Below are 27,331 nucleotides of genomic sequence, written 5' to 3' on the forward strand. Positions count from 1 at the left end.
GGTGGGATTATGGTTTTAATGGGGCGCTGAGTTGGCATGGGCATATTTTAATGTGTGTTTTGTTGCTAGAAATGGGACGGGGTGGGTATTGTGTAAAAAGAGGATTTGCCATAAGTTTGTTACAATATTTTGAGAGTAGCTCTTTGTATTTAAGTGTTTTGTTTTCCTCTCGAGAGCTTTTGGCTGACATGCTGGAACCCACAACCCTTTTATTTATTCTCCACACACTTCTTTGTAGCGGCAATGCAAGCAGAAGAGTTAATTTATACTACACGCCTCCTTGAATATGCAGCAGCCCTGCACTCACAAGAATGAACAATGGCCTTCTTTGTCTTCCGTGGTTTAAAGCCATTCTCTCTATCCCGGCAGCCAGGGTTGATATTTCATTTAGTCGATATCCTGAGAGCCGTAACAGCCCCTTTTTTACCCCGAAAGCTGCTCTGATCAGCGGGAACAAAAGACTTGACTGACCAACCGCATCACTCCAAACACACACACACACTAACTATGCTTTTAATAAATGGACAAGTGGAGAGAGTGAGGGGTGGAATTAATAAAAAAGACAATAAGATTGACTAAATATACCTCATATCACAAAAGCGTAAGAAAAGCAGGGACAAGCGTTTCATGTATGTAGTGGAAATATTTGTAGAGTAGTGTCAACATATTGTATAATCATTTTACACTGCCTGTGTTTACAATGATAGAGAGCAAGTGACTTGTCAAAATGCAAAATGTATTATTTCTTTCTTTTTTTAATGTAAAAACATCCATGCCAAGCAGTGTTGCATTCTAGATGCCTCATAGGACACTCAATTTTTCTCTCTCATGGTATATCCCTTATTTTTGTTACTTGCCATAAACGTGTTTTTGATATGAACTCTAGAAGGATATTGTTTACAAAAAAAATGTACAAAAACACTAAAAATGTGTGTTCTTTTTTTGAGTTTTTATCAAGTATGCATGATTTTTATGGCTTTTTGTTCCTGACTGTCACCTCAATCCCAAATTTTGTAGCAGAAGCCTCCCCCTTTCCTTTGTCTTAGTTGTAGACCCTTGTGACATGATTTTCCCAGGCTGTACCAGTTATTGAGATGATGAACGGGGTAGAGAAGCCAATAAAAACCTTTTGTTACAAAAAAAAGCTGTCCATTTTCTGTGTTTGAAATCATGACAGTCTGCACATTGACTTGGGAAAAGGATTGCCTCCACTAGGTGCCACAAGGTGGGGCTATTTCTTACTGATAATGGACAATCAAGCCAGCTACCTTATACAGCATGGTATGACTGCTGTACAAATGGATGCTCATAGATGAACAGCCGTTACGGATCATGCATTTTTGCTGAGTACGAGCATTAAATGAGTACAGCTCATCATTATCCATAATTGTCATGACAGAAAATGTATTCACTTTTCTTGCTCTGTGATTGGGCAGTCACACACAGCGACTGCCCCTCCCTAAACAGGCGCTGCAGCCAGCAAGTCGCCGCTCACACACAGAGCTGTAAAAGCCCTCACAATACACTTTGCCCAGACAGGCATTGACATTTTCTCACATTTCTCTCTTGTTTAAACACAATGTTCAAATTTCATGTGAATTTTTAATGATCAATCTTTTGGACAAAAGAAATGATTGAGTGACTCACCATATTCACTCCTCTGACGTGCCTCGTACCGGCGCCGTTTGGCTGTAGTGTTTTTGTATCCTTGTGAAAACATATTGCTCCCCTTGTAGTATTTTACTTCTCCTCGTAGTCCTCCATGATCCCAAGATTCATTTACAGTATTCCATAATGGCGCCCGACCAATCACCGGGAAACACAGCAGTGCTGCATGAAGGCGATAGATTGACAATGGTCTACATCCAATCAGAACGCAGAACACAATGGGCGGGTTCTCCTTAGCCAATCAGGACTGCTGTGGCTCTATATTTAGCCGGCTGACAAGGTGGAGCGTGGAAATATTTACTCCAGCGGCACACATCTTCACCTCTCACAGGTGACTTCTGGCAAGATGGCGATAGGAGCAGTACATGTCTGAAGACGCTCTGATAAACATCCCCAAACAGCCCGTTAAAACGAGCATAACTCCGACAAAGACAACCTCTTGTACATCTTCAAAGCACAGTTTGTTTCGCCAAAACGCCAACGGAAGAGGAAGAAACCATCGGCTCAACATCGGCTACTGGTAATGGTAAAACTACGGTTAGCTACCACCACAGTAAAGCAAATGCACGATTATGCCAAAACAAAAAAGATGGAAATAACTACCAGCAGCAAGAAGAGTCTTTCATCTTCATCCAAGCCTCCTGGTTCAACAAAGAAGACATGAACAAGATAATACTAAAGAAAGTGCAGGCCGAGATCCCAATGCTGCTACCATTCTTACCGCCATCGCTAAGCTAAACGACATGATGGAAGGATTTAGCCTGCAGCTAGCACAACACACGCTTGTGACTAACATCGCCAAAACCGTTGAGTTTAACTCAGCTGAAATTCAACATTGTAAGAGCAAAGCGAAAGAAATTGAGAAGGAAATGCTGCTTTTGAAAGAGAGAAACCAATGTTGGAAAATAAAACCAGTGAAATGGAGCGTTACAAGTGACAGTGGAACTTTCATTAATGGCATGAGAGAAGAAGAACAAGAAAACTGCCAACAAATCACTCAAGATTTTGTTGGCAAAATCTTACCAGTTTGGATGGAAAATATAGACTTAAGTGTCGACACAGTGCATTGCCTCAGACGAAGGATGGGCAACCGCCCAAAATAGATCATCCAGTTCGCCACAAGACATGACAGGGATGAACTGTGGTTGAAAACCAAAAACCACCCCCTATGCAAAAAGATGGGCGTGAGATTCAGCGAAGACCTCAACAAAGAGGACAAGGAGGGACGACAAGCAGTCTGGCCGAAAATGGAAATGGCAAGAAGAGAAGGTCTGAAGGCAGTGTTCCGGGGAGCTTATGGGTCATAAACGGCCAGAGGGTAACACCATAAGTTATCAGCCATTATATGCTCTAAGTCAAATACGATAAGGGGGTGTTCCATATAAGCAACAAATATACTTTTTTCTCTCTCTCTCTTTCACATACATTTAGAATTAGTTGTTCTACCAGTGTTTAATGTTCCACTGTGGTTTCAGTTTTATTTCAGTTAACTCAAGGGGACTAAGAGACATTACTAAAAGAAAAGCCTTATTTCTTTTCTGTAAAGGGAAAAATGCAAATTGTGTTTTTTTACAAGACACTTACTCAGCATCCGAAGATGCTCATTTTTGGTCCAAACAATGGGGAGACAAAGCACATTTCAGTCATGGGTCTAGAACAGGGGTCACCAACGTGGTGCCCGCGGGCACCAGGTAGCCCCCCAAGACCACATGAGGTGCCCGTAAGCCTGCTTTTCATTCAGGTTTTCAGTGAATAATGAAAGAACAGTAGAAAGAAATGCATTCTGAAATACAAAATGTGAGTTGTGGACACCAGCATTTTGTTCATGTTCCGGTAAAACAAGCATATTCACTTTGTTTGGGTTTAAAATAAGCTCTGAAAATAAATGTTACAAAAATGAGTAGCTCTTGGCCATTTTCATTTTGTAAAAGTAGCTGTCACAAGGAAAAACGTTGGTGACCCCTGGTCTAGAAGATCGGTAGGAGTTGCTACATTATTAAACAAGCGCCCAGGTAAAATGATACATTCAGACGCTGACCGATGTTAATGGGCGTTGGGGAATATTGGTTGTTAACACTGAAAACGTCAACATTATTTTAATCAATATATATGGTTTCAACTATGGCTCTATGAACAAAGATCTTTGAACTAACCTAGCCTCACAATGTGAAAACCTTCAATCAGTGTTCTCCACCCCTTTTGTAGTTACTGGTTGTAACTTTAGTCTTGTTGCAGATGACACTTTGGATAGATACTGTACCCTCCTCGAACTTTTCATTCTTCAGCTAATCGTACAATTAAAGCTTTTTGTGAACAGTTACAACTTATTGACACCTGGAAGCAAAACAATCCATAGAGGAAACAATTCACATGGTTTAAACCTAATGATACTCAAAAATCAAAGATTGGATTATTGGTTAATCTTGACAAGACATGTCTCGCAATCCTATTGATACAGACATATGTGTTGCTCCCTTGATGGGTCATTTCTTAGTTAGCCCTGGAATTAGACCCACAGTAGAACGAGAAAGACACAGCAAATATTGGAAATTTAATTCAAGTTTACTCCACAATGAGTCATTCTGTGAAATCTATTCACTTATGTGGATAGTGAATATTACAGGTAATACAGAGTTATCAACAGCATGTAAAAAATGGGAGTTCCTTAAATATCAAATACGCAAATTCTCTAAGTTTCACTAAGTCTCTCAAAAAGAAATCACTGGAAAAGGAGCAAACTATTATTAAAGAATTATTTCATCTATGTAACCATTCCTAATCCCACAGATGATGATAAAAACAAATCATTAATGCTACAGTCCGAACTAGATGAAATGTACATGAATAAAGCAAAAGGAGCTTTTATTAGATCTGGGGCCAAGTGGATAGAAGAAGCAGAAAGGAACTCTGCATATTTCTGTAGGCTGGAGAAGCAAAGACAGGAAAATAATAGCATCAAAATGTTAATAATAAACGGCATGGAGGTCGCACAGTGGCCTAGTGGTTAGCATGTTGGCCACACAATCACAGTCTGGAGATCGGGAAGACCTCGGTTCGATTCTCCCCTGGGCATTTCTCTGTGGAGTTTGCATGTTCTCCCCGTGTGTGCGTGGGTTTTCTCCGGGTACTCCGGTTTGAAGTTGAAATCATGGATAAAAAATGGTGGTTCCTTTTGGTATTGTGTTCCAAAAAAGTTGTTTGATAAATTGGGAGGGCTGGAATTCCTGCTGAGATGTGACTTTCATATTGAGAAGATCCCTGTCACTTTATCCAACCTTCATAAACAGATTTGATCTTATTGGAAGATGCTGTATACACACAATTTTTCCAATCTGGAATAACAGGTTTATTTTACACAGAAATAGATCATTATATTATGAATACTGGATGAAAAGGAACATATGGTCTGTTACAGATATTCTGAACGAACTGGGTCACCTTCTTAACTTTGAACAATTCTGTCAGAAATTCCACTTCCACCCACCAATATCCAAATGTAAACATTTGCTTAAAGCCTTACCAGAAGCCTTTTTATTTTTGGTTAGAAACAGCCTTAATCACTGGGCATCTCTACCATCACTTCCACAACTTATTATACATGGCCTGTCATTAGCTGACAGAAAATGCACCAATTATTTTATCAGATCAGCTTTAACAGCACACCTTCTTCCAGGGCACATGTGTCAAACTCGTGCCATGGAGGGCCGAGACACTGCAGGTTTTCTTTCCAGCCAGTTTCTCCAGCAGGTGACTTAATTTATGAGCTCCTCACCTCAGATTGAAGGAGGTGTTGATCGTTAAAATCACCTGCTTTAGTGACTGGCTGGAAAGAAAACCTGCATTGTCTCGGCCCTCCATGGCACGAGTTTGACACCCCTGATCCAGGGGAACAAAACAATAATACATTTGATAAAGAGACAATCTTAAAAATACGAGCAATGTAGTTTTCTCTCCCTCTATCACCAAAAGTAAAAGACATTCATTTTAAAATCATAAATAACATTTACCCATCTAAAGAGTTTTTGAGACCCCGATTTAACATGGAGTACAATGTTTGTACATTCATCCATCCATCCATCCATTTTCTATGCCGCTTCTCCTCATTAGGGTCGTGGGGGTATGCTGGAGCCTATCCCAGCTGACTTCGGGCAACAGGCGGGGTACACCCTGGACTGGTGGCCAGCCAATGGCAGGGCACATATAGACAAACAAGCATTCACACTCACATTCATACCTATGGACAATTTAGAGTCTCCAATTAACCTAACATGCATGTTTTTGGAATGTGGGAGGAAACCGGAGTACCCGGAGAAAACCCACACACACACGGGGAGAACATGCAAACTCCACACAGAAATGCCCAAGGGAGATTCGAACCCAGATCTTCCCGATCTCCTGACTGTGTGGCCAACATGCTAACCACTAGAAATAGAACCGAAAATAGAAATAGAAACTACGGAGCATGTGTTCTTCTCATGTGTGAAAGCTGTATTTTTTGGACAGATGTTTATATATGGGTAAAACCACTTTTTCCTTCACTCGCAAGGGGCTTCTGTTGTACTGATATTTTATTTGCTGTGATTCTCTGAAACAAAAAGCAAGGACTTTCATGTAATACAATATTATGTCTGGCAAAATTCTATATCCATAAATAAAACCCCACCAAACATATTACATTAAATTGTGTCTGAAAAATTTAAAACTGGCCAAGACCAAAAATGCACAAATTATTTACCCAGTCTGTAACTCTATTTTGTGAAAAGGCTTAATCTTATTCTCATTGTTACCCCCTGTCATTTATTTTTATTTTTTATTTTCCTTTATCTTTGTAATTTAGCTGCTTGTGTGTTGATATGTTTTATTTACTTGATTGCACTGCCGCTTTGTTTGTTAATAAAGTTCTGGTTAAAAAAAAAAAAAGTCTTCAACGCTCACATGAGTATACAACACCCTCTACTGGTAGCAGTAGTAAATACAATAACAAACACATACAACAGAGCACCGGGAGATGGCTCTAATACACCACAATGACGCAGAACACAATGCACGTTCATATGTTAAAATATATATATATATATCTGCAAAATTACACCAAAAAAAATCCGCAAAAGGTGAACCGAGATGTAGCGAGGTAACACTGTAAATGGTTTATGAAGGGTACATACTAAACTATAAACAATGTGTGGTGCATATGTGACAACATTATATGAACGGTACAGTATATGGTTATTACATGTAATACAGTATTTTATGAATGTTGCATGCTATACAGTGTGTTTGTGTTTGAGGGACATGAAAGTCCTATTGAAAGTCTTTAATTGATCCCTTTTTCAGTCAATTGTTAATATTTTGAAGATCATTGTGATAGTTAGCAGCCTATTGTGCTGCATGACAAGTTAATTCATCACGTCTTTCACACAGGTTCACGAACAGACTCATGAGGGAAACGATCCAGATTGACGGACATCATGTCCCACTTCCTCTGCTGACTGTAATACAGTCATAGTATGTAGAATATACTAGAACAGAGAATGATGGGTGGGGTTAAGAATGGCCATATAACTTTTGTGAGAACAGTTTGTGACTTTGGACTTTCAGTCATCCAGGTGACAGCCAGGCTGTACTCTAACACTCTGTTATCACACCTCTGTTGACACAGCAAGGTGTTTAGAAAACCTTTTGGGAAAGACAAAACATAAAAAAAAGGAGAATATAATATTTTTATAAATAATTGTAACAGTACCAGTAGTTGAAGTGCAGTCCTGCAGGGAACGACTATTAATTAATATTTAAAACATTACATTTAACATTTAAAACATTCATATTTAAAACACAGTCTTTAGAGTTGAAATGATCATTATTTTCCAAATAGTGTAATTTAAGCATGTTTTAAAATGAATAGACACTCACATACTCTAATAATGTGATCTGATTTGTACATTTAGTGTTGCTTGGGTGCTTACAAGTACTGTAGTTTGAACTGTTGGTTAAAGGTTATCGCACATTGTATTATTATCATACATTATCTGCTTACCTGGGCCGCACCGTGGCCCAGTGGTTAGCATGTTGACCACACAGTCAGGAGGTTTGAATCTCCGTTGGACATCTCTGTGTGGAGTTTGCATGTTCTTCCCGTGCATGCGTGGGTTTCCTCCCACATTCCAAAAACATGCATGTTAGGTTAAATGGAGACTCTAAATTGTCCATTGGTATGAATGTGAGTGTGAATGCTTGTTTGTCTATATGTGCCCTGCCTCTCTCCCAAAGTCATACCCGTGACCCTAGTGAGGATAAGCAGCACAGAAGATGGATGGATGGATTGATATGCTTACCTTTTGTATTGATTGTTTTCCTTTTCCTAATTTCATATTCTCCTCTAGTCTGCAGGCTTGGTTGCCTTTGTTCTTGCCTTCTTGTTTTATGTGGTCTTTCTTCCTGCTGTACCCTCTGTTTTATCACAACCATCAAAGGGTTTTCCTCATCCATCTTCATCACATGTGTCTCATCACCTCATCCTGATCTCTCTCACTGCCACATGTGTCTCAAGTGCAAATTCTCCGTAACATCCTCGTCTCAGCTACTTCCAACAGCCTTTCGTCCTTCCTCCCTAGATCCCATGACACCCTCCGAAAGGACTGGTGGTATCGTATGATGGCGTTACACAGTTTAGTTTTGAACTTCCTTGGCATTCTCTCTGCAGTTTCCACTTTTACCCTGTGGCAGACAGTTCATGACATTAAACGCCAGAACCAACAGACTAAGAAGGTTTTTATGCGACGGTCATAATCTACTGTACATTTACAACAAATTTCACATTCCACGTATTTTTTTTCATAACTTACTGTGATCCTCTTTTTTTTATGGCACCTTAGGGAAATGCACCTTCAATTTTGTTGTACTTCTTGTACAATGACAATAAAAATTCTTATTACTGAACCTATGAGTGATTATTTAGAGACTCACAGACCCTAATAATGTGATGTTTAAGTGCTTTTATTCCTACCATGTCATTTCTAAATTTACTGCTGTTTACTTGGGTTTAATGTTCATATTTTATGTGTATTACATGATTTAAAGTATTTTGCTTATTACAAATATAAAACCATACAATTAAGAACATTAAATTGTATTTAAAATACCACATAAAATAAATACCACTTATTTTATACATATTTGCAAATATGTATACATAAATATATATTATAAGGAATAAAATATATGTTATAATAATATGACATGATATTATTTATGGTATAAATGATGTAACTTATATTTACAAATATGTATTAATATAAATATAATCAAATTATATATCTCATATATATATGGTATGGTTTAAATGTATATATTTACATATATAACTATATATAATGTGTTTATTACAATATTTCTTACATTTTATATAAAAAGCAACTCCCCAACAAATGTAGTCCATAATGTAAATGAAGGCTAAATATCATAAGATTGTTAACTTTGCTGTGTTTGTCTTGTGAACTTATTGAAATGTCCTTTGAATGACTTCACATTTATCTGAATCCTATCTCTTTTTATCTGCTCGTTACTTTTAGACATTTTTTCCACCACTGCCCTTGATGACGTCGGACGGGGGTTAAAAACAGGTGTGTGTCCCTTCACTAAAGCATCCGGGATCAAAGTCAACTTTGAAATAGTATCATTAAATTAGAGAATTACGGGATGTCTGCTGGGCTCTCATTAACCTTTATTGAAGAAGTTAGCATGGATCGTTCCAGAGTGCCAAATTTAATGTTGCGATTTTTCTGTATGTGTTTTATTATTTGATCTTATCCTTAGAGGAGGGAATCAGCCTATGTGACGTCAGTGAAGCAAAGGTCACTTTACGCACCTTTGTCCCAGCCAGTCTTAATGGCATCTACTTTCCGGTAACAAGGTTGCCAGTGTTTGTAGAGGGGGTTGTCCTGGGGTTAAATGAAAACTAGAGGAACTGCTATAAAGTCATAAAACCACAACAAGTGCAATCTTTGCCCTCTCTCTGCTCAATAAGACCACTGCTTTCCATAAAAAAAAACATTTTTTAAATTATTATGTGAATGCTTGTAATGTAATGTAATTTTATACTTTTAAAAAATATTGTCAGCTTTTCTTGAAGGGATATTTTTGATTTTTTGACATGAAGTTGTGTGACATCCCCATCAGCAGTGGACTATATCAACAGTGACTTACCCCCCCATTTGGTCCCGCGAGTCCAGTTCTGGTCCGATTTCTGTGACAAGGAACGTAGTTCCGCTAAGTTGCTGGGTCATTTAAGTAAAGAGTTTGGCTTCTCAAAACAGTATGCGTTTCCTGTGCACTGTCGCCTGTCCATTCTTGTGTATGCCATGAAGACACTCGCATCTTCTTCCTCTGTGGAACACACGTAAAAAAGATGGCCGCGGCGCTCTGTCGCGGAAGAAGATGCAAGCGTCTTCATCGCATACACAAGAATGGACAGGCGACAGTGCGCAGGTATGCGGCGGGAGACAAATATAGCGCACAGCGATTTGTGAGGTCTGATTTTTTAACACAAATGTGCTACTCTTTTGAACGCATATTGTTTTGAGAAGCCAAACTCTTTACCTAAATGACCCAGCAACGAAGCGGAACTACGTTCCACGTCACAGAAATACGACCATAACTGGACTCGTGGGGCGGGGGGTGGGGGGATTGTTGATGTAGTCCACTGCTGATGGGGATGTCATACAACTTTATGTCAAAAAATCCAAACTATCCCTTTAATGATTTTATCATTAGGTAAGCAATCTAGTCAGTAGATGTAAAATCTTCCCTAACAGCCAAGTCAGTGCTCATTTTGCTACATGGTCAGTGTGAAAATTTTAGCAACAGCTGCCAGTGTGCTGCATCAAGTTCTAAACAACCATAATAATATGCATGAAAACATCTGTGAGGCTCTCAATCAAAACTGAAGAACATTTTCTTTAAAAGGGCAAATTTCTAATGGAGCTTTTGTGTTGGTGTATTTCCACTCAAAAGCAAACAATCATGTCAAATCTATGGCCTAAAAGCAAGATGAACATGTCACCCATGCATTCGGAAAGCTACCGCTCCTTTTTCACACATTTCCAGCCTCCTTGGGGGAGTGGCTAATGATTAAAAGTGAGTAGAGCGCAAGCCCTTGGCATCATCGGCCAAGGTTAGAGGGCATTAAAGCCTCTTTGCCTCACAGCTCTCTTTTGAATCTTCTTTCTTTATTATATTTATTATTTTTACTTTCATGATGGCGCGAGAATTTAAACTTCTCTTTGTCGTCTGCCTTGTTGCTGCCTGTAATAGTAAGTACATTTATTTACCTTTCATTAATGTATCATTATCTAGTAAGTTATTGCCTGATCTATAGCTTGCATTTATTTATACACAATACAATGCTCTGTTAGTTGGATGTATTTATATATCCTTTTATCTTTTCCTTTGTTATTTATTATTTTATGATTTATTTACTTTTTTTAACCGTTTTTCTTCTTTCCTTTTCTTTCATGGCTTAGGGTGGGATAGGATGAAATTAGCTCTTCTTTCGACTCCTTTTCAGACATGTTGAATTGTGCTGGTTAACTCGTTAAGCGCCTCCAAAACAATTAAAGCCATTTGCAAAATGCCAATGCAACCTAACTAGGCAAAAATGAGGTGATATGGTGTAGGCTATGGTGGGGGTTATGTAGTATCATAAATAGGTAGTGCAAGCTCACACAGTGTAAATATTTGACCAGCATGTTGACAAAGGCAATGAAATCTTACCTAATGACCCATTTATTATAAACCCTACCTTGTCAGAATGTCTGTTCTCCACAAGACAGAATGTTTGCTTTACTCTGGGCTGTATTTGTTTGAAACCTAAATGAGTTTCCAGAGCACATGGTGTAGTTTTCACCCTTTTAAATGGAATTACGACCAAATCCTTTTACAAACTTCAATGCTCATGTTTGGGGATGTAGTTTCGCTATAAAGTGTAAATGATAATAATGCTTATAATAATAATAATAATAATAACGTGACCATTAGAAGCTGAACATGACACTCCACATCAGCAGGGGGCAGTGTCTTGTAAAAGTGTGTCTACAATATAGAATTTCAACTTCCTTAGCATGAGTTAAGAATGGGGCTAAATTTAGACATGGCAAAACATCCATCCATCCATCCATCTTCTATGCCGCTTATCCTCAGTAGGGTCGCGGGTATGCTGGAGCCTATCTCAGCTGACTTTGGGTGAGAGGTGGGGTACACCCTGGACTGGTGGCCAGCCAATGGCAGGGCACATATAGACAAACAAGCATTCACACTCACATTCATACCTACGGACAATTTAGAGTCTCCAATTAACCTAACATGCATGTTTTTGGAATGTGGGAGGAAACCGGAGTACCTGGAGAAAACCCACACACACACGGGGAGAACATGCAAACTCCACACAGAAATGCCCAACAGAGATTCAAACCCGATCTCCTGACTGTGTGGCCAACATGCTAACCACTTGGCCACCGTGCGGCCCCTGGCAAAACATCCATTTTGAATAAATAAATGTTTTGTAAATGAGAGATTTATTTAGTTAAGATGAGGTTTTCAGGCATGATTTTTAACACAAACCTTCATCAAGCGGATTTGAATCCTCAATCCAAATTTGTATCCACACTGGAACTGCCATGGCTGAACACAATCCATTCCATGTTTAAAGTGCTTATGACACCAAAAAAGTTAAAAAAAGAAAACCAATAAGACTCCCCCCAGCGAGTTTTCTGAACCGATGCCGTCTTCGTTGTGACGTCGCTGCCAGTTCTGGGAACCAGATTGAAACACATGCAGCCATGAACTCACTGCAAAATAAAAGACCAGTGAGCAGCGATCGCTGCTTATTTAGCCCTGGAATTCAGCCCTACACTGCAAAAACAGCCATACTTGAAAGAAGCCCAAATTTTATTCAATGAGACAACTTTTCTTATTTCAAGCAAAAAATTCTGCCAACGGGTTAAGCAAAGGTTGCTGGGCTAGGATTCTTAAAACTAGAATATATTTAAGAATATAATGAGTCCTATATAATGAGCAAGTTGTTCTTAATCACATAGCTGGATTGAAGTAAATGTTCGTATTACAAGGTAAGAAGTAAGCCTAATGCTCTGATAAGATTCCTCAATTGAGATCAAATTTGCAAAATTTTCATGAGGCTAGATTTAAATGTTTTCATATATTCTAGATGTAGGAGTATTATTCTTAGATTCTTTGAGGGCCACAACACATAGCGATATGCTAACAAACTAGATGTAGCTCAACAAAAAAACTGCATTTCACCTTCGTAATATCAGTGAAATGCTACTAAAAATGAAGTTTTTTCCATAATGACACGAGTTTATTCTTGTAAAATTGTGACTTTTGTTCTTCATTCGATTATGACTTTTTTGTTAATATTTGGACTTTATTCCTGTAAAATTACAGCTGTTTTTTTTTCAATTTCTGCTGTTTTTTTTTTTTTAATTTTCCAAATATTTCATTTCAGCTTTCCTTTTGTAAATTTTCTTCTCGTTAATTATAACTTTATTCCCATGATATTTTTTATCTTTTAAAAAAAATGTATTTTTTCTTTATTTCAACATTGTTACTAAAATAAGATTTTTCCTCATATTACAAGTTTATTCTCATAAAATTGCATTTTTTCCCCTTTTTTCTTAATATTTTGACTTTACTCCGGTAAAATTTCTGTTGTTTTCCATTTCTGCTGTTGTTGTTTTTTTGTAAAATTTCCCAAATATTTCAACTTTCTTCTTGTATATTTCCTTCTCCTAATATTTTCACTTTATTCTCATGTTATAAATTTTCCCCCAACCTAAGTTTCCAAAAATTACAACTTTATTCATTGTGTGAAATTATGGCTTTTTTTTCCTTCCTAGATTACAAATCTTCTCTTAATATTTTGACTTTTGATTGAGTTTCCCAATTTTGCTGCTGTTGTTGTTGTTTTTTTTAATTTCCTCGTTAAATTACATTTTTATTCTGTGCTGCGGGCCGATAAAATCACAGCCGCGGGCTGCACTTTGGACACCCCTGCTATAGACCAACAACCATTCATAACTGTGGACAATTTTTAGTCTTCACTTCACATTTCCTGCATATTGCTGGAATGTGGAAAGAAGCCAGAGTACACAGAGAATACCCACGGTGTGTTCTGCATTAAAGGGATTTAAACTCAGGTTGCCTGATGGTGGCCAACATGCCATCCACTCGGCCAATGTGCGGCTAACATCTCTACTTGTCGTGTTGGTTACTTCTTCACCGGTGTGAGCTTTTCAGCAAGCATGAAGCAAATCATACGGATGCAACTTTTTTATTTAAAAAGAAAAAAGTGTGATTGTGTCTAAAATTCACTTAATTTAGGAAAACCTATTGTCATTAACACTATCAGAGTTTTGTTTTGGCATGATTTGCATGCAAATTCACTCGTTTTTAGATTTATAAACTAGATAAAAACAGTAATATTGTATTGAATCAAGTTGAATAATTTTACACATTTATATAGATTTTATGACTAGGTTTAATATAATAAATCATGGTGCTCTCAATGAAATTTGCTGTGCAGCCTTCACACTGGTCCGAAATCAGCAAATCTTTAAGAAATGGTTGCTTAAAATGGGACTTTTTTACTTTCTTGAAATGTAGTTTTTGCAGTGTTGATGTATTTTCAGTGTGTGTCTGTTCTTAAATTTAGAAAGTTTAGAAACCTTTTTTTTTATTTAAGAGAAATATTTATTGTTGAAGAATAATCCAAATAAGATTTCTGGCTAAAATATCGTCATAAGAATTGGCTAGCTATACTTTGTTAATATGAGGTTATTTTTCTCAAGTGAAAATTGCTAGACAATATATTTTTTTCTTTTTAGGATTAAAAAAAAGAAATGGTTACTTAAAAATGAACTTTTTCTACTTTCTTGAAATTCAGTTTTTGCAGTGTGGAACAGATGTAGTCAAAAAATATGGATTTGCTATCAGAAACTGACAGATCGACTGCAAGACAGGCTAGAAAGACGAATGACAGCAAGCCATATTTTGCTAATAATTCAGGTGTAGAACCTGGCTGCCGAGTGACACCAGCAACCAGGTGCAAACATGCACAGCCATGAACGCATGCAAAGAAAGTGGCATACTCACAACAATAATAACATTCACGAATATTGTGTTGTGAGTTTTACTGGCAGTGATAGCCACTGACAGCAATCAGCTTATTCTAAGGTTCGTGGTGACACTGCAATCAAAGATGACCCTTTGGATTTATTGTTACGCTACAACAGGTACTACAAAAGGCACCTAGCTAGCGCGTCAGAACAAGCCAGATAGGAATTAGCACTGCATTAGCTGCCATGAGCACTGGGCTGGCTACTATTGAGAATATTAGCAGAGGAAATGTAGATTGACTTACTGCCACCTTGGCTTGCTTTTCCACAGGCACACATCTTGTGGGCTTTTGATTTTTTAGTTCCATCTGCGGGGCAGTAACGCAGACGCAACTGACGAGGCGAATGGTGTCATTTAGAAACGTGAGCAAGCTTACTCCATCTCCTCAAGTGTTCCAGCAAAAGCCTTCAGCACAACAAGAAGGCATAATATTAACATGTGTTTTGTGTCATGAGCACTTTAAATATTAAAATGTACTAAATAGAAAAATTGCTCAAGTTAAGGCCATTAAAATTGGCCTGAATATAAGATACAACCTGTCTTTTTCAGGCATTTTTCTAAGTTAAAAAAAATGCCAGTTTATATTTGGAGCAATGTGTTTTTTATTTGTTTTGAAAATGTTATCTGTTTTCATTTTTGCGTGACTTTATTTAAATGTGTTTTTGTTCGTATTTGGGCTGTTGATGTTCACGCCATATTCCGTAGTTGTATTGGCCAAGAGTGTGTCGTTTTAATCAAGTCAAAAGTCTGTCAAGTACTAAAAAAATGTTTCCAATCGAAACATTTGCAAACTGATTTGTTGTTGGTTTAAAACACATTGACAAGGGTTTGTTTTTTAAGTGTTACACTGAATTAGGATGTGTTTTTCCTATAAAATGCTGGGAATTAAATGAATCCGTTTCAGGTTTGCCATCATATCATGTTATATCAATATTTGATATAGCATTGCAAGTGTAAAAAGACGTTAACCCATGTTAACGTAAAAGATAATAAAAAAAAAACAGTACATTATTATGTCCCTATCCTTAACATTGACTGTGATGAAAAATACAAAAAATAGAATCTTTGGTTATTACAGTCATCCCTCGCCACATCGCGCTTCAACTTTGACTACAGCCTATACTTAGCCAAAACATATGCATTTTTAAGCACATTTTTTGTCCTAAATTAAGCATTTTTAAGCATAAAAATGACTAAAGGAACTAAATTACAAATATAAGGCATTCAGAAGACGTTGTGATGTTATGTAGTATTCAACACTGGCCACTCGGTGTCAGTAATATTACTGGAATATTCAGTGAGACACACAAGCACCAGACCTGATCGTTGGAGCAACATGCCGGAACACATTTACAGCAACACACAGAGCAAGAGTCTTATTTATGTCTTGAATGGCTTATTTGCTCTTATTTTGTCTGCTATATTGGGTAATACTGTCAGGAGCTGGATACTGTCGGAAGCTTGACCCCTGGTATGCAGAGATAGAGGCAGTGGCGTGTAAACAAAATCTTTAATAGTGCACAAGCAGGTGCAAGTACTCACACTTGTACAGGGATAAACAAAAGGCGACAGAGAGGAAGGCTCTGTGAATAAAACCCACAAATGGCAGTATAGCAGGTAAGAAAACCACTTATGTGGCCGCACAGGGGAGGTGAACAGAGGTAATGATCCAGCGCCGTACTCGAGGCGGTGCTGGGCTTTTAAACCCCACAAATGTCCATTGAAAACAGCTGCGTAGCAGCCACCTAGGGTGACGCGGCGGCATTTTCCTCTCGGCCGGAAGGGCCGCTCGCCAAAGTAAGGGCGCAGGACAGGAAGTTCTCACTCCTGTCCTGCGGAACATGACAAATACGAGTGTAAAGGTGACTATAGGGGTGTTATTTCATGTCTAGAGGGCTCTAATAATGTTTAGAATCATATTTAGAAAGTTGTAAATAGGTTTTCTGTGCTCTAACGATTGCAGTATTCTATTGATAAATAAGGAATCCTACTTTAGTTCAAATTCACTTATCATGGTCCGGTCTGGAACCAATTAACCGCAACCAATGAGAGATTGGTGTATTGTCAACCTATTGTCCACTTAGCCATTTGTACTAAACAGCCAGGACAGGCACGTGTGTACCGCAGCCTATGTATTTGTGATTCTACAGTGGTAATAACGTTTTTCTTCAAAACACTGAAGTTTTAGACATTTGCAGAAGTGTCATGTATGGGGGTTGTTTGACCTGCGGCTTTGTCTTGAACACCTCGGTCAAATAAATTCTCAAGCCGTATGACGTCTGGAGTGATTGCGCTGTAAGAATTCAACAAGCTGTCACACATTGCCTTGTCCAACGTTTCTATTTGTTTTTTTGTTGCAGTTGAGCTCTCCATGCTTGAATCTAACCTTGAACCCACCAATGAAGCACCTCCAACAACCCCTACAGTCGCTCCCGCCCCCTCGACTCAACCTCCTGAACCTACTACAGTCGCTCCCGCCCCCTCGACTCAACCTCCTGAACCTACTACAGTCGCTCCCGCCCCCTCGACTCAACCTCCTGAACCTACTACTGTCGCTCCCGCCCCCTCGACTCAACCTCCTGAACCTACTACAGTCGCTCCCGCCACCCAGACTCAACCTACTGAACCTACCACAGTCGCTCCCGCCACCCCGACTCAACCTACTGAACCTACCACAGTCGCCCCCGCCACTCCGACTCAACCTACTGAACCTACTACAGTCGCCCCCGCCACCCTGACTCAACCTACTGAACCTACAACAGTCGCTCCAGCCACCCCGACTCAACCTACTGAACCTACTACACTCTCTCCATCCATTCAGCCTACATCGTCAGATTCAGTGGCTCCATCAAGTAATAGTCCAACAGTAGTTCCTGCAACCACAGAACTTCCAGGTACTTTAAGCAGTATTGTAATGCACAGCCTCCTGTACTGTAATTGTGTAAATTGTTGTCTTTGCTTTGCAGATATTTGTGACTCACACCCATGTGGCGACGGGATCACCTGTGAGGCTCGTATCAATAGAACCTTTGTATGCTTGTGCATGACTGGAGAGTTCTTCAATGGACGCACGTGCCAGACCGGTGAGTATTAGCAGTTGCTGTATTGACTCGAATATAAGGTGGTATTAAAGCAGTAAAAAAGACATCTTTTCTTCGGGGTCTTTAGATTTATACATGCAAAACAACAGATTGTGTCAAACGACTTCTCCCCCAGGCAAGCTTTTCTCCTCGTCACTCACACACACCAGTGAACTGTATGCTTATAATTGCTTCTTAAGTTGTAAAAGTGAATTTAAAATGCATTAGTAACTGTGAGAGACATATTAAAGGGTTTAGAGTATTCAAAATAGGAATTTTTAGCAGTCATGGGAATTTTGGCTCTTTTACAGTGAGGAAACCAGTGCTTTTGGCTGAGCTCCCTAAAGAGGGCTCAGCTCCCTCTTTCGGTTCCCAATTGGCTCCTCAAACTCAAATTTGTTTCTTATCAAAATAAGCATGGTGAATGAGTGGTTAGCATGTTGGCCACACAGTCAGGAAATCAGGAAGATCTGGGTTGGAATCTTCGTTGGACATCTCTGTGTGGAGTTTGCATGTTCGCTTTGATTTGAACTTTGATTGGCTGTTCAGCTTGTTTAGCATGAGCTCCCATTGTAGTTGGGAGGGCAAGGTGAGGAGCGGCGAGCAGCCAAGAGGAGATACGAAAATGGAGGAGCATGTGAGAGTTGTCAGTCCAATGAATGTGAAATTTACATTTCCGAAACTCTTTGATGGTACTATTGATAAAGGTAGAGTGATATGCCTTCTTTGTAAGAAATAGTTCGCTTACCACCGAAACAGCTCAAGTTTAGTCTACATCAACGCAAAGCACCCACCGTCCAGCCACAGCTAATGTTAGCAGCGAAGATTTTGGCTTTCGCAATTTTATGAGCCATAGCAAAGGTCTTCACCAGACTAAATTCAAAGAGGACACCCCACGTATGAGCAAGTCTGCGACCGACTGGCTGACAAATGTTTTTGCAAAGTCGCACTTGACTCGTCAGTAAGGTTCCCTGGGGAACACATTTACTATGACATTGCTGGAGCAGGAGTTTTATTTACGTCTTAAATGGCTTATTTACTCTTATTTTGTCTACTATACTGAGTAATACGAGTGTAACGCCTTTTAAAGCCACCACTACAATACATTGCTGTACTGTAGTGACCGAAGTACGCTGGAAGTCCGTTGCCCAAAAAAAAAAACAACAAGGAACTGCAAACGTGTGAGTCTATTATGTCATTTCTTTGTGGTTTTTCACCGTTCGATGGGGGTCTTAGAACGTACAGCGCAAATTTACTGTATCCTTTTTTAATGTAATCCACCAGCTGTTGAAAACAGGATTTTTATGTCTTATAATTTTTTTATCCAATAGCAGGTCTTGAAAAAAGGGCCGTCTTATATTATGTGTCGTCTCATATTTTGGTCAATACTGTCATTTGTTTCTTTTCAGTGATTATTACTGTATTGACCTGAATATAAGACAAATTTGAATATAACACAACCAAATTGGAAATTTGAAAAAATACATCTCTGTGTTGGTTTGCACGTACTGTGTACCTGTACAATTCTTGATTCTAAATATCAGACTACTTGCCATTTTCTGACTTTCTTTGAGGGAAAAAAATACTTACTGCATATATGTCTTACATTTGGGTCAGTATTTAGTTATTTCTTCATGACTGACATTCCAACTTTTTTGCTTAATTTCAGCTAAAGTTTTCAATGGACAACTGCAAGTGCCCAATATAAGATATGAAGAGAAAATGAAAATCAAAACATCAGAAGAATTTGCCGACGCCTCTCAGCAAATTAATGAACAGGTTTGGGTTTTTTTTTGTAGTGTGGAACTGCCATTCATAGAACCTAATTTTACAGATACATACTGTATGTATTAAGCATACAGTGCAGTTATATGTTTGAATGTGTGAAACAAAACTACGGCTGGCCTACAATATATATTCCCTTTCCACAATACAGATACACAACTCATTCCAGGACGTCTTTGGCTTTTCTCACAGTATTGTGCTGGAACTCAAGTAAGTCACCAAACAAAACAATTGTAGTATAGTTTTGTAATAGAAGGTTTTTGGGGAATGTTATTATTATTAATGGAGTTGAATTATGTGGCGCCTGAAGTAAGGAACTCAAACAATGTAACAGTATTAGCTACTTTAAAAAAAAACAGTACAAACATGTGGTGTGTTCACTACATGGAAGAAGAATGCTGACAACCACAGTGCCTGATATCATTTATTCAGACACCAGTATTTGACGGGCCGCGCGGTGTGGTGGTTAGCATGTTGGCCGCAGACCTGGGTTCGATTCTCCCTTGGGCATTTCTTTGTGGAGTTTGCATGTTCTCCCCGTGCGTGCGTCCGGTTTCCTCCCACATTCCAAAAACATGCATGTGAGGTTAATTGGAGACTCTAAATTGTCCATAGGTATGAATGTGAGTGTGAATGGTTGTTTGTCTATATGTGCCCTGCCATTGGCTGGCGACCAGTCCAGGGTGTACCCCGCCTCTCGCCCGAATATGCTGGGTTAGGCTCCAGCATACCCACGACCCTAATGAGGATAAGCGGTATAGAAAATGGATGGATGGATGGATGGATGGACAGTTTGATGTCATTCATCCTGAATTCACTCACCTATTTTTTCATGAAAACCACACCACATGATATAAATTATCCTAATGCATTCATTTACTTTTGTAAATGAAAACCACAGTATCTGATATAATTTATCTGGAATTTGTTAATTTATTGTTTCATGAAAATCACAGCATGTGATATCATTCATCCTCAGTGCATTCATTTATTATTGTTTAAGGAAAACTACAGTATCTGACATAATTTATTCTCAGGGCATTTGTTTCATGAAAACCACAGCATCTGATATCATTTATCCTCAATGCAATCGTTCAGCATTGTTTAATGAAAAGCACACTACCTGATATAAATGATGCTGAATGCATTCATTTGTTACTGTTTAATGAAAACCACAGTATCTGCTATCATTTATCCTGAGTTTGTTCATTTGTTGTTTAATGAAAATCACAGTATCTGATATCATTTATCCTCGGTGCATTAATTTATTATTGTTTAACAAAAACCACAGTATCATTCAACTGAATTTATTTATTTATTTTATCATTTAATGGGAATCACAGTATCTGATATCATTTATCCTAGGTTCATTTGTGTATTAAATTTGAATGTAAACCACAGTATCTGATATAATTCGACCTGAATGGATTTAATTATTTTATCGTTTAATGAGAATCACAGTATCTGATATCATTTATCCTGAGTTCATTCATGTATTACATTTCCATCAAAACAACAGTTATCTGATATTGGTGATCCTGAATTTATTCATTTATTATTATTTAATGACAACCACAGTATCTGATATTATTTATCCTGAATTGATTCCCTTACTGATTTTTCATAAAAAACACAGCTGATATAATTTAACCTGAATATTATATAGTTAAATATTAGGGATGTCCAATATTGGCTTTTTTGGAGGTAACCGATATTGTCCAACTCTCAATTTCCGATTCCGATATCAACCGATACCAATATGTGTAACAGGATTGGACTTATTACCTTATTATGTATTATTATTACTATGTATTATTATTATTTATTATGAATTATTGCATGACAAATTTGACGTGATCTGTTCCGTATTTATTTCTTTATTTATTCTTATTTTATTTTCTTAATTTTCTGATCTCTCATGTCTTGCCTTAGTTGTTCAATTAACACCGCTGCCACGAGTAGCTGCCTTTCAAGCAGCTTTCTTTGTTTATTCAAGCACAATTTTACGTGCCATGAGAGTGACGTCCGGCATTGTTGTGATTCCCTGCCTACTCATTGATATCGAGATGGCAGAGCCATGGCTAAGATGAAAGTCTAGCACGGAAGTGGAGATTAAAGCTTTCGGTACCTTCTATTATCATGGAAACGTGAATTCACTACCGCGCAAGATCAACAAGCTGGCAAGAACGTTAAGACCTTCAGGGAGTGCAGCTTATTTGTGCTTCACTGAATGGCTAACAGCTAGCATCCCAGATGCTAACGTGAGGAGCTAGCCGACTTCAGGGCAGTCAGGGTGGCGAGGAACACCAAGAGTCTGTGGAAAGTGCAAAGAAGGTGGGCTTGCACTGTGGTGTCATCCTGGCCATGTGAACATTAAACTGTCCATCTATACAGCATTTATTAAAATATTGGTTTTCATTATCATGAAAAAACCCGATACCGATATCTACCGATATTACATTTTTATACCAATATCAGGCGGATAATATTGTTGGGCCGATATTATCAGACATCCCTATTAAAAATGTATCAAAATGATTCTTTCAGTTTTTAGTCCTCTACTTATTATTCATTCATTTTATTATTTAATTCAGGTATTGTTTATCATATGTCCTGCATTTATTTATTATTACACAGTGTTTATGTCTATTTTTACTCCTTTGTTATTTATTTATTTACATGATATGTTGTTACACATTTTTATGCTTTTCCTATTAGAAAATAATAAGAGTGGAACATGTTAAACACAAGAAGTTACTAAAGTCTCAGTGATTGCTGAGACAAGGAAAAGGATTCTAGTCTAGGATTAATTCAGCTCTGCTTCTTCCTATCCTTTTCGGACGTGTTGAATTGCTATTATTATACTATATACTATATTTACTATTGTTATGTCTGTATAGTCTCATTGGAAACAAGCGGGCAGATTTTGACGGCGTCAATGCGACTCTGGAGTTCTTCTTTTACACGTCTTCTCCCATCACAACACAGACGTTTGATGACATCCTGGTAAATGCTTCCAAGTGTGACGGCTGCATCCTGGCTAATTCCACCTTTACCGGTATGTCACACCCCAAGTCATCGTTGTTGTCTTATATTCGGGTCAATACAGGAATGCCTTTTATTGTCACTTTAAGAGACCGACCTGTGTCTTAAGAACCCTTGCGAGGAGGAAACCGCGGTGTGTTCGGCCAGAGAAGGCTTCTTCGAGTGCAGCTGTAAGCCGAGTTACATTAAGACGGACTACAGCAAGAGGGCGTGTGTCGGTAAGTGCATCTGATTGGTGGACAACATCAAAGGGTGTGTTTTCCGATCTCATTCCGATCTCTGTTCTGCAGCTTGTCCAAGTGGTCAGAAACCAAACGGAACCTGGGATTGTATGGAGTAGGTAGCTTAACCATCTTAAATAATAATAATAATAATAATAATAATAATGCATGTATAATTTTTCTCTTTCAGCTGTCCATATGGCCACTCCGGTTTTAACTGCTCCGAAAGTGAGTAAGACCATCACTGCATGTGTTATCAAGCCATGACAATAACCTGTAAGGTATGCTTATACCCTTGTGTTGCCTGCTTGTTACCTGTGTTTGTTAGCATGGCAGCTTGCGTTGGTGATCGTCGGCTCTGTGTTCGGAGGACTGCTGCTCATCTCGCTCACTGCTGTGATCGTCATGGCTTGCAAGTGAGTTTTATCGGGCGAGGTAACCAGTCAGAGAAAACTATTATAACGTGAACCCGAATATAAAACGGCAGAAAGACCTCTGAAAAAGACGTGTCGTCTTATATTTGGGGGTTGACAGATTGACACATGCAAGTAAACAGGCGGCGCCGAATTCTCCTCAAGCGAACTTTTCTTGCTTTCACTAACGACACACCAGTGACCTGGAGACTTTATTAAATACAAGATTCTCTGCATACAGTAATCCCTTGTTTATCGCAGTTAATTGGTTCCAGACCCGACTGTAATCAGCGATTTTCAACCAAGTAAGATTCTTTATTAATAAATGAAATATTTTTGTAGTTAGAGCATAGAAAACCTGTTTACGACCTTGTAAATACGTTTTTTTAATCATTATTAGAGCCCTTTAGACATGAAATAACACCCCTATAGTCACTTTTACACATGTATTACCCAATATAGTAGACATAATAAGAATAAATAAGCCATTCAAGGCATAAATAAGCCTCATGCTCATGTGTGTTGCTGTAAATGTGTTCCCTAGGGGAGGTGAGTGGAGGGCGGACAAGAAGTGACATCAGCGGTTCAGAGTTAGAGTTGAGTTTCAGCTTGCTGTGGGTCATGGCCCACATTAGGATTATTGTGCCTGTTGCGAGATAATTCAAACCTGCAATAAAGCCTGGCGTGCGTGTGTCTCACCGAACATTATAGTAACATTACTGACACCTAGTGACCAGTGTAGAATACGACATATTGACAGCATCTTGAAAGGCATCTAATGAACACCTTATGTCAGGAACTTAAAGTCGAAGCACTTTTATATGTTCCGCTACTGATTTTCCGATGTATATTACCGCTTTTAACGGATATGCTTTTATTGTGAAGACGGAAACGGAAAAAGGAAATGCTTTGCTATAACGACGGTGAAGAAAGTGCCGCTGCCAAGACAGAAAAGCAGTTAAAGCAGTAACTCAAAATTAAAACAGAAACAAACAAAGAGTTAAAAGAATTCTAGCGCCAGTTGAAAGGGTGACAAGGTCAATGGCTATTGTTGTTTTATTTTGCACATAAATATGTATAAATATGTAGAGCTCAAAATAAGTATCTAAATGTATTTCTTCAGTGCACTTGATCATCAGTTGCGGACCTTAATTTCAGCTGAGTCGCTACACCTTATATTTCTATTTGAATTTCCTTAGCCGTTTTTATGCTTGAAAATACATACAACTTGCTTTTTTTTTTTTTTTTTTTTTTTACTAAAAATAGGCCATATTCAACCATGAAACAGCATGATTTATTAATTTATGTATTTTTGAAAATATTTTGATAGAGTGAAGCCACCAAATTTGATCTGCAAAGTGGCGAGGGACGACTGAACGAGGCATTTTTTCCCTAGAAAACTCTTCCTATATGCTGGGTATAGGGATTTATACATGCTTTTCTTCCCGTCACTCACACACAGACTTTTTTATACATGATTCTGTACAAGAATTGATTCTCAATTACCGTTGACGGTATTCTTTTCCCGAGTAAAAAGTTGTTTTATGTTCACGGTATAGCTCGCTTTATCCATGCAATCCAACAGGTGACGCCAAACGGCTTGTTCCCACGCGAGCTTTTCTCCCCGTCACTCACACGCTTATTCAACATTTGGAAAAAGTTACTTCAGTGGAAATTATAATAATGCACCACTGCAAAGTACAATTACAATAATAAACACTGTTGCCTGCGTACCTAATATTATGCCTCTGTAATTCTTTGTCCTGTCAGATCCCCAAAGAAGTCCTCCAAGAAAAACAAACGTTTAGACACAGAGGAGAATCACGACATGAGCCTCTCCTCTGATGATAAACACCCCCTGGTTAACAGCCTCCCGGCCAACAGGCAGCCCCTCCCGGTTAAGACAGAATCAGACACAGGCCTCAAGCCTTTCCCCAGCGGTGGTGTGCCCAGGATCCCACGGGCCACGGCCTCCAGCGCCTGGGACAGCGGGACCAACCTGGAAATGTCGCCGAGCAATGGCCGCCATAACTTCATGTCCAGTGGGAGGAGTTCGGTGAGTAAAGTACACCTTAAATATGTCCTCAGGAGCAGCAGGTGTCTAAACAAGTAATAGTAAAAACTAGGGATGCTCCGATCAGGGTTTTATGCTGCCGATTCCGATCATCCATGAGTGAAATCGGCTGATACTGATACCGATCACATAGCTTAACTGTAAAAAGTGTAAAAGTGATCTGAATTGCTGCTTTGATTCTTAAGGTAGGTATATTTCATTGTACACCTTGTTTTTTATTTGATAGTCAACCGATCCAAATATGGCCTCTTTGTCATGCAAAAAGATGAAATAAAATGCAACGTGTCAGTGTGTAGCGTCAGAGGCGAGGAATGACAAAACTAAAATTAAATTGACAAACCTTCAAATGAATCGTCCTACTGTATATCCTTTCATTGCAGTGGCTCGATGACAACTCCGACGACATGAACGGCAGTCCGTACCAACGTCCTCGCAACCAGACCAACCCACACCCTCAGACTCGACCCACGAGCAACCCGTACTCAGACTCGCGACCCTTGAACAACCCGTACACCCAGGATGGGCCTCAGAGAAACCCCTATGCTCGGAACCCGGGCCAGAGCAACCCCAATTACTCACACGATGACGGGAGACCCTTCAACTACTAAAGCACTGAAGCACAACAACAGCTCAGGGATTGTGCAAAAAGTCGTAGGTGCTCAAGATACAAGGGGGAATGCCAGTGTGGTTTATCGTCTGCTGCAATGCCAATTCCTTGGCATTTATGGAAATATTTAGAATTTAGCATATCTTTGTATTTGTTCTCTGGCCACATAACGTCTTTCATGTGTGTATTATGAGCCTTTATGAATGTATTATCCTCTTAAGTACAATGTTTCATCTTAATGTCCTGTCTCCAGTTACTCACCTGCAGTTCGAGCTTATATGAACTGCTGAAAACAATGAAGGGAACACTTTATCAATCACAATGTCATTCACACCATGTGAACTCATACTGCCCACTTAGGAAGCAACACAGGTGATCAATTTCACATGGAATAGACAACAGGTATACAGCAAGACACACCCAATAATAACAACAATAATAATAATAATAAATTTGATTTCCACTGATCATTTTTGTGTGATTTTGTTGTCAGCTCATTCAGCTATGTAAAGAACAAAGTATTTAATAAGAATATTTCATTCATTCAGATCTAGGATGGGTTATTTTAGTGTTCCCTTGAGTTTTTGAGCAGTATATTTAAGGCTAGTACATGTGAAAGAATATTTTGTCTATTCTTAACCATTCAGGGGGAATAATATCATCCTCACTCATTTTAATGCTGTTATGAGTGTTCAAGTCTATTTATATTTCATCACGTATTGTATTCGAGTTATTTTGAGTTGTTTTTAAAGTTCTTAATGTTTTCATTATTTTCTTGTTAGTCAGGTTCGAATTGAACTATTAAAACAGTTTCTTATCACTGCCTTTCGTGACTTTTAAACACAGGGGTGTCCGAACTTTTTTCCGACGGCCACATATTGAAAAATGAAAGGATGCAAGGCCACTTTGATATTTTGTACACCAACACAAGTAGATGTGCTAAGACGTTATATATACTGTACATGTATGTCCAAAAAAAGTATCGCAGCTTTGTGATGTAGGTGATAAAGTGTATTATTAGTGTGAGTAGTATTAGGTCTTTGCTCTTTTTTCCCCTTTTTTAATTTTCCAAATATTTCAACTTTCTTCTTAAATAATCTTTATATATTTTCCTCTTGTAATTTTATGACTTTATTCCTATAACATTATAACTTTTTCCCCAATGTAATTTTCCATAAATTGAAACTTTATTTTTCTTTTGTTTGCTTCTCTTATTATAAGAACTTTAAAAAAAACAATTTTTCCTTTAA

The 27,331-nt window shown here is 38.5% G+C and overlaps 1 protein-coding gene across 1 annotated transcript; it reads left to right on the forward strand.

Moving 5' to 3' along the window:
- The first annotated feature begins 10,836 nt into the window (after positions 1-10,836).
- Positions 10,837-27,245, forward strand: muc13b (mucin 13b, cell surface associated). The gene is made up of 12 exons (XM_054767892.1): positions 10,837-10,976; positions 17,217-17,750; positions 17,823-17,939; positions 19,606-19,715; positions 19,873-19,931; positions 22,622-22,779; positions 22,856-22,984; positions 23,057-23,102; positions 23,178-23,215; positions 23,316-23,403; positions 25,171-25,456; positions 25,855-27,245. The coding sequence occupies exons 1-12, from the start codon at positions 10,919-10,921 to the stop codon at positions 26,080-26,082; spliced, it is 1,851 nt and encodes a 616-aa protein (XP_054623867.1). The 5' UTR covers positions 10,837-10,918; the 3' UTR covers positions 26,083-27,245.
- The last annotated feature ends 86 nt before the right edge of the window (positions 27,246-27,331 follow it).

Source organism: Dunckerocampus dactyliophorus, chromosome 2 (genome assembly GCF_027744805.1).
Source record: "Dunckerocampus dactyliophorus isolate RoL2022-P2 chromosome 2, RoL_Ddac_1.1, whole genome shotgun sequence".
Lineage (NCBI taxonomy): Eukaryota > Metazoa > Chordata > Actinopteri > Syngnathiformes > Syngnathidae > Dunckerocampus > Dunckerocampus dactyliophorus.